Genomic DNA, 18,049 nt, shown 5'->3' with positions numbered 1-18,049 from the left:
ATGAATGAATGAATGAATGAATGCAGGACCCTGTCCAACTTTCTGGTTAATTTGGGTTGATTAGAATCAGGATTTTCTTTATACTGAAATTAAAAGGTATGAATGTTTCATTTTACATGACACTCATGAGTGTAAAATTGCTCTGTCACCTTATGAGGCATTCACATTTTGAGAGGTTAATTAGTTTCCACACATTCCTCAGAGGAGCCAGAGTAATGTTGATTGGCTGGAACCAGCATTGGAAAGCTAAAGCCTTAGAAGGGAAGCCCTGGGAAGTCAAGTACTCTTAAACCAGAGTTGTCATCGGACGTTAGAAAGTGAGTATTAGAATACCACAGCTGGGGATTTGGCCAGTCTGAAGTATCAGTAACTCCCAGTGAAGAACTTTCTTCTGGGAGTGAACTAAGTCATTGTCTCAAGTAACTCTCAAATAAGGAAACAGACTTATTACCAGAAAATGTGGTTTGTTTGTTTGTTTTTAACAGCTTGCCCTAAAGAAAATTTAAAATACTGGTGAAGAGATTTTAGAACTAAAAGTTTATAAACACAGGTTAAAGATGTTGCTCAGTAAAGTACATGGTATTATTTGGAGACTCCAAGAAGTTTCCTACTCTAAATATAGATTGATTTCTATTTCAGTCTATTCCACTGACCTACATGTGTGGGAAGCCCCAGAGCATGCAATTAAGAATGAACATTTCATACAGAAGAGTCATGTGAAATAATCTGTTTAACCATCATGATCATGCAGAATATTAGTGTTGCATGATTAAAAATGATTTGAAGAAAACTGGTAAAATTTGAGTTCTATTGTCTAGTTAATTGTATGGTGCCAATTGATTCCCTGATTCTGATAAAGCACTGTAGTTAGGTAAGATATCACCATTGGGGGAAGCTAAGTGATGAGGGCATGAATCTTCTCTCTACTATTTTGTAACTTCTCATGAGCTTATTTAGTATTATTCAAAGTAAAAAAGTTTCAAAAATGATTTGAAGGATATAAGAGTTTGTATTGAGATGAAAGGGATGTTAATAAGTAAGATATGATAGTTTTTCTTCTTAGGTATGAAGGGAGGTAAAAGGATTATGCCTTTAGATTCCAAGAGCACCCATAAAATAGAAGGGGTCTTAAAAAGCAGAATCAGACCTATAAATATAGAGAACAAACTGATGCTTGCCAGGGGACGGAGGGGTTTGGGCAAAATGGGCCAAGGGGAGTGGGAGATACAGGCTTCTAGTTATGGAATGAATAAGTTGCAAAAATAAAAGACACAGCATGGGGACACCTGGGTGGCTCAGTTGGGTAAGCGTCTGCCTTTGGCTCAGGTCATGATCCTGCGATCAAGCCCCATATCAGGCTCCCTGCTCAGCGGGGAGCCTGCTTTTCCCTTTCCCTGTACCTCTCTCCCCGCTTGTGCTCTTTCTCTCTTGCTCTGTCTCACTCTCTTGAATAAATAAATAAAATCTTAAAGAAAAGACAGCATAAGGAATTCAATGATATTATAATCACTATGTAATGGGACAGATGATAGCTATACTTGTGGTGAACAAAGCATAGTGTATAAACTTGTCAAGTCACCAAGTTGTACACCTGAAACTAATGTAACATTGTGTGTCAACTACACTCAAATAAGAGAAAAAGAAAAAAGAAAAACCTATATAAGGGGTCTTTCTTTTTGGCTTAAGAATTATTGATACTACATCTTTTGTACCAATGATATAGTAAAGGTCTTGGTGAAAGTATACTTTTATTTAACTAATGCTACTTTTATTTATATCCTTCTAATATTCTTTTACTAAGGTAAATTTATTTTAAGTAATTTTAGCCTATATATTAGACTAGAATTATTCAGTCTTATGGTAAAGGTGACTGGTACATAGTTCATGGGACTAAAAAATCACTCCATATAGTAATGCTTGAGCCATAATCATTTCTCTTTTTGTATAGTGCTTTCTCAGGTCACCTCTACTCAAATTTGTAGAATCTGATTTTTTGTGGTATGTGGTTTTTCTTTGGTAATATCTTAGAAATATCAGCTTCTTTTTTTGTTAGTAGTCCTGTCACATATAAGTATTAGCTACTTTTTCATGATACTGTACCCTAAACATTTATCATTTTGTTTACAATTGAAGTTAAACATTTATCAGTTTGCTTACAATTGAAGTTAAAAGTGGATGTTTACTTTTGCTCTATACAATTTTACTGTGCAGTATGAATTAATTTGCATAAGAGTTCAGTTTATCATTGGAATCTATCCTGTGAAATTGTCCTCAATAAGGCTTTGACTGGCCTGACATTTCAGAACCTAAATATGTGATCTAAGTAGTGAAATGGAGTACCTTCGATGCCGTGTAACCAGGGAGAAGAACAGAGTCTAAATGTTGGTCGTGTAAACAGTGACAGCCGTATAAGCTGTAAACAGTAACATTCCCTTTGCTTTTGTAATTGCCAAAGGTGTTCAACTTACTTGTGTTGTCTTTATATTCCTCTGCTAGTTTCGATAATGGATAAGGGGACAACAGTTTTCAACAGCGCACAGAGATTGGAAGTTGTTCGAAATTGCATCTCATTCATATTTGAAAATAAAACATTGGAGACTGAAAAGGTACTAAAACTCCTTCTTTCCCAAGGAAGCGCTCGTCATTTCCCTTTCAGATGTACATGTCTAGCTTGACAAGTGACCTCTCCTCTAACCGCACCTCTTCCTTATCAAGTGTCCTTTTACTGTTTTGATCATTTTAAATGAATTGTGTCTAAGATTTTAAATCTATGCCATGTCTAGTTATATGGCTACCAGAGAAGTATTGATAGTGATTTTTTCCTGAAACTTTTAAACATTGTTCTATAAATCCTATTATGACATATTACTTAGAAATTTAACATTTTAAATATAATTTTATTTATTGCAAAGAATCTAGTCAGAATAAGAAATGAATTATAAAAACAGTGGTATTCAACTTAAATGTGCCTCATTAAAGCACGTTTTCTTGCCTTCTTTAAGAAAACGTGTTAAACATAATATAATCTTAGTGACTCGTCATAGCTCTGAACATCTATTACAAGAGGCTAAAGCATGAACAAAGTAACATTTTTACCCTTATAGTAAACGACTCCAAGCCTTTTTAGGTTTTGACTTTTTTTTTGGTTTCCATTTTCTCTTACGCTTGAAGTATTATAATAGACTTCCTTTTGCTTTTCTTGGTTTCAGGTTTTACATCCTGTTTTGTGTACCTGCCTGTAACAATATTATGCTCTCCTACTCTCAGATTTCTTCCTTCCTTCTTATTTGCTCCTTTATTCTGTATTTTTTACGTTTTCAAAGTTAAATAAGCCTGTTATTATTTTATATAAAGTACATTAACTAGGCTCTAAATGGCAAACTGAGAGATACATTCTTCTGTGTGATGAAGTGAAAGAATTTTAATGCATAAGTGTAGACATTTCTATTTGTTAATCTGAGTCCTTTTTCCTTCTTTATTATATTGAAATGAGAGGAGATGTAGAATTTTCTAGTCATAAATTAAAACTGACTAGTGATTAACTGACCGACTTAAAAGTATAAAATCACCTGTGTTTCTTGTCATTTTAATTTTTCCTTCTGTTTTTGCCACAGAGATGTGGCCAGTTATTGAAAGAAGGTATCTAAGTGTCATGAGTGTTTTGGTAACCGAAGTTTTGTTGAATTTTTTTATTAAGTGAAGTTAATGTTATTTTTTAACTTATTACATAAATCAATTCTACTTATTTTTCATGCTGGCTTACAAATAAAAATAATTACTTACACGTCTATTTTATAATTGTTCTTAATAGCAAATCTACTCTTTTCTGGAAGTTTAATTATAATATCTTTGTTAAATGGTTTACAGGGTGTACTCGAATTTTTAGTGTCACCCATTGAATGTTGTTTTTTTCCATTGGTACCTTTTGTTCACTTCTGCCTCTTTTGTCCTCAGACCCTTCCAGCTGCATTGAGAGCCCTTAAAGGAAAGGCAGCAAGACAGTGTCTCACTGATGAGCTGGGCTTACATGTCCAGCAAAACCGGGCTATATTAGACCATCAACAGTTTGACTATATAATAAGGATGATGAACTGTACTCTACAGGTAATTTTTAGTTCTTTCAGATTATTCCTAGTATTTGAGAATACTTTTTATTTTTCCAGGAGATTCTGTTTACTGATATGTCAACTTCTTGAGCCTTCCACAGTGAATAGGGTGAAGAACCAATATCCACACCATTTCTGTCAGAAATACTTATTTATTACTTGGCACAAATATTGAGTTTTTCATACTATCTTTGTTTTCTCTTGAAAAATACTAGGGTAGGGGAGCCTGGGTGGCTCAGTCAGTTAAGCGTCTGCTTTGGCTCAGCTCATGATCTTGGGCTCCTGGGATTGAGCCCTGAGTCAGGCTCTCTGCTTAACAAGGAGTCTGCTTTTCCCTCTCACTCTCCTTCTGTGTGTTCTCTCTCTCTCTCTCTCTCAAATAAAATAAATAAAATCTTAAAAAAAAAACCAGGTTATTTTGTTCTTTAAGCAGACTTTCTGAAAATGAAAAATGAAAAGTCATCTTTAAAAAATTCAGTTTTATGTTACTTAATGTTAGGTTATTTAATAATTACTTAATTATTCATTTCAGTCAGTTTTTAGTTGTGCTGTTAAGGTAGAGGGTAATGAGTGATGATAATTCAAGTTATAAATGAATTACTTAGTATTTGCTAAGCGCCATGCGTATAAGGTCAAAAAATACTTCTGCTTGGCATCAAAATATATATATTGTCTTACAGAAATAAACTTCCCATAAAATAGTGAAGACAATTTAGAAGCAAATAGTCTGATTTCCCCATGCTGTCTCACGTGTTAAATAGTTTACGACATTGGCATCATATTCTTTACAGGTGATACAAAAATTATTTCTCAAACTTTTTGCACAAAGAGAAGAATGTAATTAAATATTAAGAATTCAAAGACTATCTGTGGGACTCTAGAGAAAGTAAACAAAATGCATGTTAAATTCTGTTAGATTGGAAAATGAGAATTACTAGGTATAATTAATAATAAAATTTATGGATGAAAGAAGGCCTAATTAAATGGAGAGATACACCATGTCCATGGATTGGAAGACTCAATATTATGAAGATATCAGTTCTTCCCAAAATAATCAATAGATGCAATGCAATTTCCATCACAATCCCAAATAGAGGAGCAAAAGCCCAAGAATTACCAACACACTCCTAAAACAACAACAAACAACTTGGTAATTGGTCCTGTCAGATATCAAAAATTAGTTTGAAAGAAGACATAAAAATAAATTAATTAAAAATAAAAATAAGAGAAGACAGGAAAATGGCCAAAAGGTACCTGAAAATGTGTTCAACATCAGTAATCATCAGGGAAATATAAATGAAAATCACCATGAGATACCACCTCACATTTGTTAGAATGGCTGTTATCAAAAAGATAAAAGATAAGTGTTGGGAAAGATGTGGAAAAAAGGGAACCCTTGTGCTCTGTTGGTAGGAATGTAAATTGATACAACCACTACGAAAAACACAAAATTAAAACCAGAACAAGCATATGATCCAACAATCCCACTTCTGAATATATCCAAAGGAAAACAGGATATTGAAAAGGCGTCTGCATCCCCATGTTCACTGCAGCATTTTTAACAGTAGCCAAGCTAAGAAAACAACCTAAGTGTCTATCAGCAGATGACTAGGCAAAGATGATGTGGTACATATAAGCAATGAAAGTGTTCAACCGTGATAAAGAAGGAAGTCCTGCCATTTGCAATAACAGGGATAGATGTTGAAGGCATCATGATAAGTGAAATAAGCCAGACAGAGAAAAATAAATACTGCGTGGTATCACAAATATGTAGAATCTTAAAAAAAAAAAAAGTCAAACTCTTAGAAACAGAGAGTAAAAAAGTGGTTGCCAGGGCCTGAAGCGGGGGAGGGGGAATAGGGAGAACTTGGTAAGAGGTGCACACTTTTAGCTATTTGGTGGCTAAGGCCTAAGGATCTAATTTAAAATGTGGTGACTGCAGTTGATAAAATTGTATTATATACTTAGAATTTGCTGAGAGAGTAGAACTTAAATATTTGCATCAAACAACAACAACAAAACAGATAAATATGGGAATCCTTTCACGATGTATGCATATATCAAATCACTGTGTACACTTGAAATATTTTACCATTTTATTTATCAATTATACCTCAATAAAACATAAAACAATGTTTAATTAGTTTAAAATTGTAGTGATTAAGACAGTGTGGTATTGGTACAATCATAAAGAGATTGACCAAAAGAACTGAATATAGGACAGAGTTCATAAACGGATGATGACAGATAATATACAGAGGTACACATATATGGGAATGTGACTTATGACAAAATTGTCATTTCAGATCAGTGACAAAGGAATGAAAAATTCAATAAATAGTGCTGGGAAAATTAGGTGACCATGTACACAAAAAATGTAAGATACCTCACTGGTGTATGTATACCACACTATACACTAAAAGCAGTTTCATGTGGACTAAAGACTTAAATATGAAAAGCCAACCTTCACAGTTTTTCAGATAATCTTTAAAGGAGATATCCTTGACTTTGAGGTAGGGATAGATTTGTTAAACAAGTCACAAATAGTGCTGATCTTAAAAGAAAAGATTGATAAATTTGACTACATTAAAATTAAGAATATATTCTATGACCCAGTGATTTCACTCTTAGATGAGCTCTTACCCATATACCAAGAGACATGAACAAAAATGTTCATAGGAGCATTGTTTGAAATAGCAGAAAACAAAACAACTAATATGCCAACCAGCAGTAGAATGGATAAATAAATTGTGGTATCTTTTCACATTAGAATATTTTTTAGTAGAGAAAATGAATTGTACCTACAAGGAACAGTGTAGATAAATCTTAAAGAAGATAGTTTTGCACAAAAATAGAAGGACAATCCAATTACAGTATGGTTGTATTAGTATAAAATTTAAAGCATGTAATATATTATTTAGAAATATGTAATTTAGGGATGCAACATATATGGTAAAACTATAAAGAAAAGCAAGGCAATGTATACATATATTAAATTATCACATTGTACACTACAATTTTATTTTTCAATTATACCTCAATGAAACTAGGAAAAAGGGAAATCAAAGGAATAATAAAGAACATATTGAAGAAAATTACCTCGGACGGACAGAGAGAGGAAGGGCAGGTGAACATAGAGATCTTCAATAGTAGTGATAATACTCTATTTCTTAAACTAGATATATGAGTATTCATTGTGTCATTGTTCTTTATAGCCTTGTAACTTACAAACTGTCGGGTCTCAGGGTACTGCTATTAGATGTTTTTTGCAGGTCATATTTTTCTCTTCAAACTCATTTCAAATGATATCTTTCTCTAAAATTCTAACTTAAAATCTAGCATCAAAAATGCAATCTTGTAACAAGTACTTTGTAGTTTGTTTAAGCAAATTGACAAGATAGGAGATGATTCATCTTTACTGGAAGACATTCTTATTTTAAAGTATAATATACTAGCTACAATAGTTCATAATAATAGCAACAACTAAAAGCAACCTAAATGTTTGCCATTTGGATATTGATTAATTTAATTATGTGCAACTATTTGGAATACTGCTCAGCTACAACATAAAAAGAGGTAGATCTATAATATGTGGCCATATGGAAAAACTTCTATTATATATCGCGGGGTAGGCAAAAGGGAAGTTACATAAAGTAGATATCATATGATTCTATTTTTGACCTAAAATTACACATGTGTATTATAACATACTAAAAATTCAGAAGGATATTTGCAGTAAATCCTACACGATGGTTACTTATGGTATGTGGGTTAGGCACGCGCACACACACACACATGCATAGTTAAATTATATAAAACATAAGCATATATTTTATAAATTAAAAAAAGATTCTCCTTTTTGTAGGAGGGAAATCATTGAGCACCGTTATGAGAAGAATAAAACATAATAAATTTGACCTAAATAAAGCCATGTCTTTTGTTACTTTGCTGCCTTTACTTTGCTGCTGTAATTATGGAGAACAAACAAATTTGATTAACAGATGAAGGTCTCTAGAACCCCTAAAGTTAGGTAATTTCTTGATACTCTATGATTGCTGGCTTTATTCCAGCACATGCTGTTGTTTAACATTATATAGAGGCTCTTCTCAGTTATAAATGGGCTCACATGTGATATTTTTATTTTAATGGGTTATTTATTACTGACTTGGGATTTGTTAGTATTTATATTCTTGTTGCAACAATGTTACTTGTGGGGATTTAACGTGACATTCTGAACATTTTTTACAAAAGCGTAGAGTTTCAAGGCAGGGAGGCCAAACATCTGTGTTAGTATTTTAAGAAAGAAACCTAACTAAATGAACTAATTTTTAGCTAGCGATTCAAAAACTTTAGTAATTTTTGCTTTTCGTGATTTTGAAGTTATTCTGTCCTTCCCTGTCCTCAAGGGAAAATTAAGTGGAACATGAGTACTGTAAGGGACTGTTTTATTTATTAGTTTTTTTCAATGCCAAGGAAATTTTTTAAAGGACTGGTTTATAGAAGTTATAGATTATTCCTATGTATCATCTCATTTCAAATAATTTATCATATTTTGGGTATTTTTATAGCTGAGATTACTATAAATCTCTCCAAAAATATCATGGTCTTAACTCTTTTTATTTTTAGCAGAGACATGATGTCAAGATCATAGCTAATATTTTTTAAAGATTTTCATTTATTTTTTTGTCAGAAAGAGAGAGTGCACAGCAGGGGGAGCGGCAGGCAGAGGGAGAAGCAGGCTCCCCCATGAGCAAGGAGCCCGAATCGGGACTCGATTCCAGGACCCTGGGCTCATGACCTGAGCTGAAGGCAGACGTTTAACCCACTGAGCTACCCAGGTGCCCCATAGCTAACATTTTTTAACAATAAATTATAATTTAACAACCCAGTGAAGTCATCCATTTTCAGAATCGTGAACAACTGCATGCTAGAGGAACCCTCTCACTAATATAGTAGAAATAGATCTTAGAAAAACTGTCAAAAAAAAATTAAAAAAAGAAAAATACCCACGTGATTTTGGTACATTGTTTTTTCTAAGAAGAAAAGGAAATTTCCAATAAGTACTTCTTCTATTTTCAGGAAAAGGACAAATAGGGAAAACCAAATTCTGAGCAGTTAGCAGTTGGGGAAACCAAGTTTGTGAGCACAGTTAAGGATTCGCCTCTATACGGAGAGCTTTCTGAATCTGAGAGTTTTGCATTAGTCTGGGACATTAAAAGAGGAATAAAGTAATCCCTATTCAATAGTAACATGCCCCTCACCCTTGCCTCCAAAAGAATCAAGTGTAAATCCTTTCTGGAAGAATGCAGCCCCAATTTAGGCAGTCAGGATTCCCACAGATTAAATTCAATAAAATATGAACTCACTATTTAAAAATGACCAAGGAAGTGAGCCGGTATGAATTAATGTCAACAGAAACAACCAGCAACAGATTTGCACTCTCAAAGACTATATTTTGGAATTATCCAATGTGAATATATAATTAAAATATTTAAATAAGTGAAAGATTGAGTATAAAACAAGCCCATAGCCAGAAACTAACAAAAATGGCCAGCTGAGTTTATATAATCACTTAAAATAAAAATTCAGGGGTTGTAGAAAACTCAATATTGTTAAGATGCCTGTTCTCAGCAAATTGATCTATAGGTTGGTTGCAACCCTAACCAAAACTGCAACAGACTTTTCTATAGAGCTTGACAGGTGGACTGCGATTTATATGGAAATGCAGAGGACTAAAATGGCCAAAAAATCTTGAAAAAGAACAAAATTTGGATGACTTACACTACCTGATTTCAAGACTTATTATCAACCCACAATAATCAAGACAGTGTGGTACTGACATAAGCATCGGCAAATAAATCAGTGGAAACAGCACCCCACATTTATGGGATTTTTGATAAAAGCACCAAAGTAACCCAATAGAGAAAGGGAAATTTTTTCCACAAATAGTATTGGAATAACTGAATATCCATATGGAATAAAAATGAATCTCAACCTCTATGTTACATCAAACACAAAGATAACTTTGAGGTGTAGAGTATAGAACTAAACATAAAATATGAAACCATAAAGCTTTTAGGGGAAAACATGGAACAGTTTCATGCCTTAGGAATGGGCAACAGTTTCTTAGATCACAGAAAGTGGTAACCAAAAAAGGAAAAAAAATGATCATTATACTTTATCAAAATTAAAACTTATGCTCATCAAAAGACCCCATTATGAAAATGAACAGGCAAAACTGGGAAAAAATATTCCCAAAATATATATGTGGCAAAGAACTGGTATCATGTTTATATAAAGAACTCCTACAACTTAAGAAGCTGAACAAACCAATTTTTAAAAATGGAAAATTTAAACAGATACTTCACAAAAGGATATGTGAATGGTCAATAAGCACATGGAGAAGGTCTCAATATCATTAGTCATCAGAGAAATGCAAATTAAAATCACTGTGAGATACTATATAATGCACCCAAATGCCAAATGTTGGCAATGTTGTAAGGTAACTGGAAGTCTCATACTTTATTGTTGAGAATGCAAACTGGTTCAGTCACTTCAGAAAGAGTCTGAGAGATTCTTATAAAACTAAGCATATACCTATCCTGTGATCCAGGAATTTCATAATAATTGATGTCTGCTATTTACTTTGAAATGCACTAAAAATAATATGGATTAATGGATAGATAGATGGATAGATAAATAATAAAGCAAGCCTAGTAAGCTGTTCGTGATATAAGGGGAAATGTACAGGTGTTCAGTGTAAAATTCTTTCAACTTTGATATATGTTTAAAATTTATTGGTATTAAATAAGTAAACAAAGATACAGAATTACAAAAAACTCAACGGATAGGCTAAGACATCAATCTAGACACAGTGAAAGAATTATAGCGAACTGGAATACGCATGTGAAGCAATTACACATAGTGAAGCAGAGAGAAACAGGAAGATGGAAAATGGAAGAGAACATACAAGGAGGAGAGAGTGAAGCGGTCTGATATAACACTGCTCAAAGTGCTAGTCTGTGACAAGATAAGGGACTTGTGCTACGGTGCCAATCAGTGACTTTGTTCTCATTGAGAAAGTCTTACTATGAAAACACAAAGTATGCTACTAAACATTGGGCTTAGTGTGACTTCAGCTCACAGTGGTCAGTATCTCAGAAAGTGACCAGGGATCCTGCCTAATTAAAGAGGAGAAACTTCAAAGTCTAAGCCTCAGATTTTGTCAAGGCTGAGAATTCCAGACACCAAGAAAATGTTTTCATAAAATTTCATTGGTTGCTTGGGTAGATTCTTATATTGGGCTTCTTAGGCTGAGGACTTAGAATATAGGAAACCACATAGGAGTTTAAAAGTATGAGAAAAAAGGCTTCTATTCTGGAACCCCAAACTTCCACATCAGATTGACTTAATCTAGAATTTTTTTTTTTTTTTTTTTTGAGGTGGTTGACATCTTTATTACTTAGGAGGTGGAGGGCAGGTCCTCAGGAGCTCTTGGTGGGTGGTTCCACTTCTTCACCATTGTAGGCTTCTGGCTGTGCAGGATGGTGCTGGCTCTGTGAATGGCATCTGTGCACAGATCTGGGCAGTACTTGTTCTTGCAGATCACACGCATGGTGCTGCGAGGGTGGCCCAGGCGTTCTTGTTAACGGTGGCCTGCACATAGGAGGTGGCGGATTTTCGCCAGGATCTCTGTTTCATGACCTTGGCCACGGGCCCACAGTCTTGCAGTGAATCAGCCTGTTGTAGTGGAAGGAGTTGCGCGCCTTCAGGTTGTTGGGCTCGGTGCTGTATGTATGCTTGTTCCTCTTGATCTGGAAGCTGGAGCAGTTTCCCATCACCCTACATTGTAGGTGGGTAGACATGGTGGCAGCTCCACTCACTAGCATGGCTGGAGGTGGAAAGAACAATCTAGAAATGTTTAAGGACACTCGTGCACTGTTCATATGTATGAAGTAGCAAATTTGGGGATTTTGTTAAGTGCTGTGGTCTGAATATGTTCTCCCAGATTCATATGCTGGAAACTCAACCCCTAAGGTGATGGTATTAGGAGGTGGGGCTTTGGGGAGGTGATAAGATCATGAAGATGGAGCCCTCATGAATGAGATTAATACCCTTATAAAAGAGCTCCCTTTGTCCCTTCCACCATGTAAGGATATACAAAGTGTACAACCCGGAAGAGGGCCCTCAGCTGACCATGCTGGCATCCTGACATTGAACTTCCAGCCTTCTGAACATGAGAGCGAAATTTCCATTGTATAAACCACTCAGTCTATGGTGTTTTGTCACAGCAGCCCAGAACAGACTAACACATTAAGAGTATATTAATCAGTAGAATACATCTTAGTTAATCAGGGTAAATTTTTTTACTTCTTTCCTCTCTTTTCTTCCTCCATTTCCTGATTTCTACTGTATACTAGTCTCTATACTAGATATGGAGGTATACTTCATACTGAAGTGATTAAGATCCTGGTTCTTAAGGAGTTCACAATCCAGAAGGAAAATCTCACAGGTAAATATATAATACAGTGGGATATGCGCTGATAGAGATTTGTGTAAAACTCTGAACACTATTATGGGATTACTGGATTTTGAGTGGGAAGGACAGGGTCACAGAAGGCATTTGTCAGACAAGAATTGAAAGGGAGAGTATTCCAGATAGAGGAAGTTGTTAGCAGGAAAAAAATATATAGAAAGGGCCTGTGTTTTTGAAAATTGAAAAATATTTCTGTGTTGCCAAATATAGGGTAGAAAGTTGGTGGGAAATGAGAGAAGTAGGTAGAGTAACTTCTGGTTAAATTGAACAGATTGAATGTGGACGTGTAACCTCAGCTACCACTCAAAACCCCAGTAAAACAAAAGTAAAGGATTTTTTTTTAATGTAGAAACCCACAGGCAAAGTAGGAGAGGAGACAAGAGCAATGACATTTTGGATACTGGAAAGCTGATGGTGAATGACTTTATTTAGCAGACTCAGACCACCTTTTCCTAACTGATGGTTGTAAAAGCCTTGAAGCAGCCCAATTTGCAGAACTGCAAAAGGCTCAGGGATTGGGGACATCAAGTAATCTCTGAAAACAGGAGGTTTAGGTGGGGCTAAAACATTAAAAAGAAGATTGGCTGAAAGTCCCCTTAAGATGCAGTGGATTGCCCTCCTAGATCGTTTTTCAATTCTGTGTAAACAGCCACCTGCCCCTCCTTTACCCTGGTAGGTTAGAGGTTGGTTTGTTTGTATATTTATTTTTAAGAAAGAGGACATCACTACCGTGGGAGACACTAGGTCTGGCTGAGGGAAATTCTGGTTTTCTGCAAACAAGGGAGTTAAGTGAATGCCAAATATTGAAAATACCAGTAGACTTTCCGGCTTCAACTCCCAGAACTCTGGCAACTTGTTCTCAAGTCAGGAAATTGGAAAACAGTTCTTTGAGAAATGTGAACAGCCAGAGAGAAAAAGATTTTACTGAAGATACTGAGATTAGGAATTTCTCAACCAAACAGCTCAACCAGATCATGCTGAAATGGAGCTTGCAGTCAACAAGCTTCACCGTGTACACATTCTTTTTATTTTCTCATTCTTTGCTTTACTTTGTGCAGAGTATGACCTATGCAGAAGGGCCCCTAAAACAAAGTCGGTTCCTACCATTGTTCCCCAATTCTGCTTTCATTACCCACTCTCCCTTGTGAGAGAACTCTCTAGTCATCATCCGCAATTGTCCTGTCCTCCTCCTTGGGTACGGGTATCACTCTGATGGCCTCAGACAACCTCCGCTTTTTTTTGGCTCTGAAACTGGGCTAGCCACAATCACTACTACCTCTGGAAACAGGCCCAAAGAAATTAAATAGTTTTCCCAAATCACAGAGCTCATAAATCAAAGAGGTGAGTTGAGTTCTGAATCTACTTTTTGTTTTTTGGGGGGTTTTTTTTGTTTGTTTTTATTCACTGTGAGCTATTAGCTCACTGATGCTGTGTTCTTCGAAACACAATAGGTGGCAATTAGGTGCTCTATAGCTTAATTTAAATTTAGATCAGAAGGCTGTATTCTGGAAACTTGTGGATCTTTTTTTTTTTTTCTTTTTCATTTTTTAAAATAACCGTTACTACTGAAAAACTCAACCCTAACTGAATTAAAACAGACTTTGTTTGTATTGTTCATTATTGTACACCCAACATCCAGAATGGCACCTGGTGCACAGAAAGTATTCAGATATGTTTGAATGTATAAATGATTATATAATTTTTTCCAAGTATAATTTTTTAAGAAAGATAATTACAAAAGATGGAAAAGTCGCTAAGAAAGGCCAATTACTTCTTTAATAGATGAGTTTTTTGACATAATAATTCACATCGATTTTAAATACTATCACATAAAGCATGGTGAAGAAAAGGAATTTTGCTTCATAATTAGAAAGCGCACAATAAAACTTGCCAAGAAAAATAAAAACAAAAAAAGCCAATTTGAAAATTAGCACAGCCCATACCAAAGTAATATAAAATGAAGCCAGGAGTCTTCAAAAAGAAACAAATTTTTCTTCCCGGTATCTTCTCACTCTTTTACGGTTTCCGAGATTGGTGAGGGTTCAAGGCTTGAGATTCAAGGGTTGCTGAGTTGTTCTGATTTAACACCTTCGATATCTATTTTTTCACCACTACTGTCCATGGATTTGGAAGCAGTAATTACTGAAATAAGATTCCACTTTTCTAAGTTACTTATTAAGGAAGTAATTTCGTTGTTTACAATTTTGAGTTTCAGATTTAGGAGGGAATTCATTAAAAAGTTAATTATTCTTACAGCTGTAAGGTTTAGGCCAAATCTTCAGCTACCACTACTCAACTAAGATCATTGATCAGAACTTATTGATAAATATAATGGAAACTTTTCAATTCCTACCTTATTTGACACTTGGTAGCATTTCATGATGCTCTTTACAAAATGTCCCTCCCTTATCTTTGAGGGTAGTATTTCCCCTGGTTTTCTACTTCTTTTGAGTTTCTTTTCGGTCATTTTGATATGGCTTCTCTTCCCTCAGCCTCGTAAATGGTGATGTTCATTTGCATCTTTAGATCCGTTTTTAGATTATCTGCCAGTCCACGACTCTCGCAGGCAATCTTACTCACCCCCATTAATGTCTTTTACTTACGCTCTCCAAATTTGTGTCTCAAGCCCAAATCTACCTCTTACGTTTCAGAGCTGAATATCCTGCCAGTTTTTGGCCATCTGTGCTTGGATGTCCCAAAGCTATTTAGATATTATGTTCCAAACTGAAATAATAATCTTTTACCCCCCAGCTACTACCCACAAACTCTTCCTGTTGAGTTTCCTACTTTAACAAATGGCACCAATAACCCTAAAACATGGAATTAGACTTGCTCTTAGGTTTATCCTCCTATCTGATCAGCCACTGAGTCCTGTGTATTCTACTTTCTAAATATCTCTCAATTCCATCCACTTTTCTCTCTACTTAAATTCCAATATCCTGATTTAAGTCACCAACATTTCTTACCTGTTACTGCACTGACTTAACTGGTCTCCCTACATCCATCCTGACCCATCCCCCTGCCGTATCGATTTCCTTTCTTTGCCAAAGTGATATTTCTATAATTTGACTTGTATCTTGTCACTTCCCAACTTAAAGTCCTTCCCCTTTGCGTTCAGAGCAAATTCTAGTCATGCCTTGGCCTTGACAGCTCCATCTCTCACTGCTGTCCGTCTTCCGGCCTTCACACATCTTACTGCCTTCGTTTGGGACACTCTTTCTTTCTGATCCCCAGCCCCTCATTCATCCCTTTCATCTAGCTAACTCCTACTCATCCTTCCATCTCAGTTTAGACATCACTTCCTCCTGAAAGCCTTCCTCAGCCCGTTAATTATGGATTGGTAGCCACTGCTGTGTGCTTCCACTGTGTCTCCTACTGCCCCCGTCCTATCCATCATGACCTGCAGTTGTGCTTATTACAAATAATGAAACTGCCAAAACTTCTCTGTATGTTCCAATATGTCTGGCATGAAGTAATTTCTCAATAAAAATTTGATGAATGAGGGGCACCTGGGTGGCACAGCGGTTAAGCGTCTGCCTTCGGCTCAGGGCGTGATCCCGGCGTTATGGGATCGAGCCCCACATCAGGCTCTTCCGCTGTGAGCCTGCTTCTTCCTCTCCCGCTTCCCCTGCTTGTGTTCCCTTTCTCGCTGGCTGTCTCTATCTCTGTCGAATAAATAAATAAAATCTTTAAAAAAAAAAATTTGATGAACGAGTAAACAAATAAATGAGTGTAATATAAGTAGCTACTTACTTCAGCTAATTTGAGTTTCCGTTTTACACCATTTCCATCCCTACAAAGGTTTGTAGCTTTTACCCTTTCTTGGCTATACAGTAGGTTTCCCCTTATCCACAGTTTCACTTTCCCCAGTTTCAGTTACAAGTGGTAAGCCACATTTAGAAGCCATTGATCTTCCTTCTGGTTTTTCAACAGGTCAGTAGGTCAATAGCAGCCTAACACTGTGTTACAATACCTATGTCATTCACCTCAATTCATCTCATCACATAGGCATTTTATCATCTCACATCATCACCAGAAAAAGAGGGAGTACAGTATAATATTTTGAGAGAGAAAGAGAGAGACATTAACATAATTGTTATTACCGTATGTTGTTATAAGTCTATTATATTATTGTTAAGCTCTTACTGGCCTAACTTATAAACTATCATAGGTATGTATGTATAGGAAAAAACAGTATATGTAGGGGTTGCTACTATCCAGTTTCAGGCACTCACTGGGGGCCTTGGAACACATCCCCTGTGGATAAGTGGGGGGGAGGTGACTACTGGTAATATAATCCCCAACCAAAGCCAGCCTCTGATCACTTTTATGTCTCATGCACAGGAATATCTTGGTAAGAGAACATAGACGGATGGTTTAATATTTCATGACCTCTGCTCAAAAGTAAAACTTAAAGTCCACATGCAGGTAGACAGTACTGTCATTGATATATTTAAAGCTCGAGTGTTCATATCTAGTTCATTAGAAACATCAGGGATGAAGATTAAGATCTGTATTTTTTTAAAGTTCCACAGATAAATTTGATAGGTAGCCGGAGTTGAATAATTAATGTCCTGTCATTTAGTGTAGTCATTTCTAAAACTTTTCTTAAGTATTTTAAATGTGCATTTCTGGGCCCCATCATCAGAGATTCTGATCTGGTAAGTCTGAGATGGGGTAGATTAGAGCTAACATGTAAAACTTAATGGTGAAATGGATTGATTTATAAATATATATTCCCCATTGATAGAGTATTGCATCAAATACTTTAGTCTTTTTCAGGAAAGCTGACAAAGCATTCCTACATTGTCAGGGAGATTGGACTAGATGCCCCCAAGATTCCTCTTACCTCTGAGTTCCATGATCTCAGGATCCTTTATTATTATTATTATTGCTTACTAGGAACAATCCTGGCCCTCCTCAGTTCGTAACACATTAACCATCTTTGGTCCATGCAAGATCGCTTTCTTGTTTTATTTACTTGTTTCTTTATTTTTATCACCATTATACTCCCAATCTCTCCCAGTCATTTTAATGTGTTTAACATATTATTTTTATGCAGATGTTCTTGAAAAATGTATATTATGCACATGTATTTTTAATGTATGTAAATGGTGTGTTATATATTTCATCCTGTTCTTTTGCCAGTCAGCATTGTTTTTTTAATATCATTTTATTAGGCTATTTTTGGCAGTAAAACTGCCAAAACCAAATAAATACAATAAAAGGGAAGACAAAGTTAGTCCCATTTTTCATATCAATGTAAATGCAGAAGTCTTAGAAAAAATTGGCTAATTGATTCCAGTAGTGCACTAAAAAAATAAAACATCACGATATAGTGGAGTGATCCCAGGATTCTTTTCGTGTAATTTACCCCATTACTAGATTAAAGGAGAAGAATTATGAT

General features: G+C 35.5%; 1 protein-coding gene and 1 pseudogene across 10 annotated transcripts in view; one reads left to right on the top strand and one right to left on the bottom strand.

Annotated features, from left to right (window-relative positions):
* The window catches only part of SBF2 (SET binding factor 2), a 452,107-nt gene that overhangs the window by 277,179 nt on the left and 156,879 nt on the right, over positions 1-18,049 (top strand). For all 10 annotated transcript variants that reach the window (XM_057316868.1, XM_057316867.1, XM_026486069.4 and 7 more), the window contains 2 exons: positions 2,497-2,606; positions 3,955-4,104. In XM_057316868.1, coding sequence (XP_057172851.1) covers positions 2,497-2,606; positions 3,955-4,104 — 260 coding nt within the window. The remainder of the gene's footprint in view (positions 1-2,496; positions 2,607-3,954; positions 4,105-18,049) is intronic.
* LOC123000332 (60S ribosomal protein L28-like) lies at positions 11,569-11,971 on the bottom strand (annotated as a pseudogene).

This window comes from Ursus arctos, unplaced genomic scaffold, assembly GCF_023065955.2.
Source record: "Ursus arctos isolate Adak ecotype North America unplaced genomic scaffold, UrsArc2.0 scaffold_22, whole genome shotgun sequence".
NCBI classification, from domain to species: domain Eukaryota; kingdom Metazoa; phylum Chordata; class Mammalia; order Carnivora; family Ursidae; genus Ursus; species Ursus arctos.
This window is presented reverse-complemented; position numbering and strand designations above follow the sequence as displayed.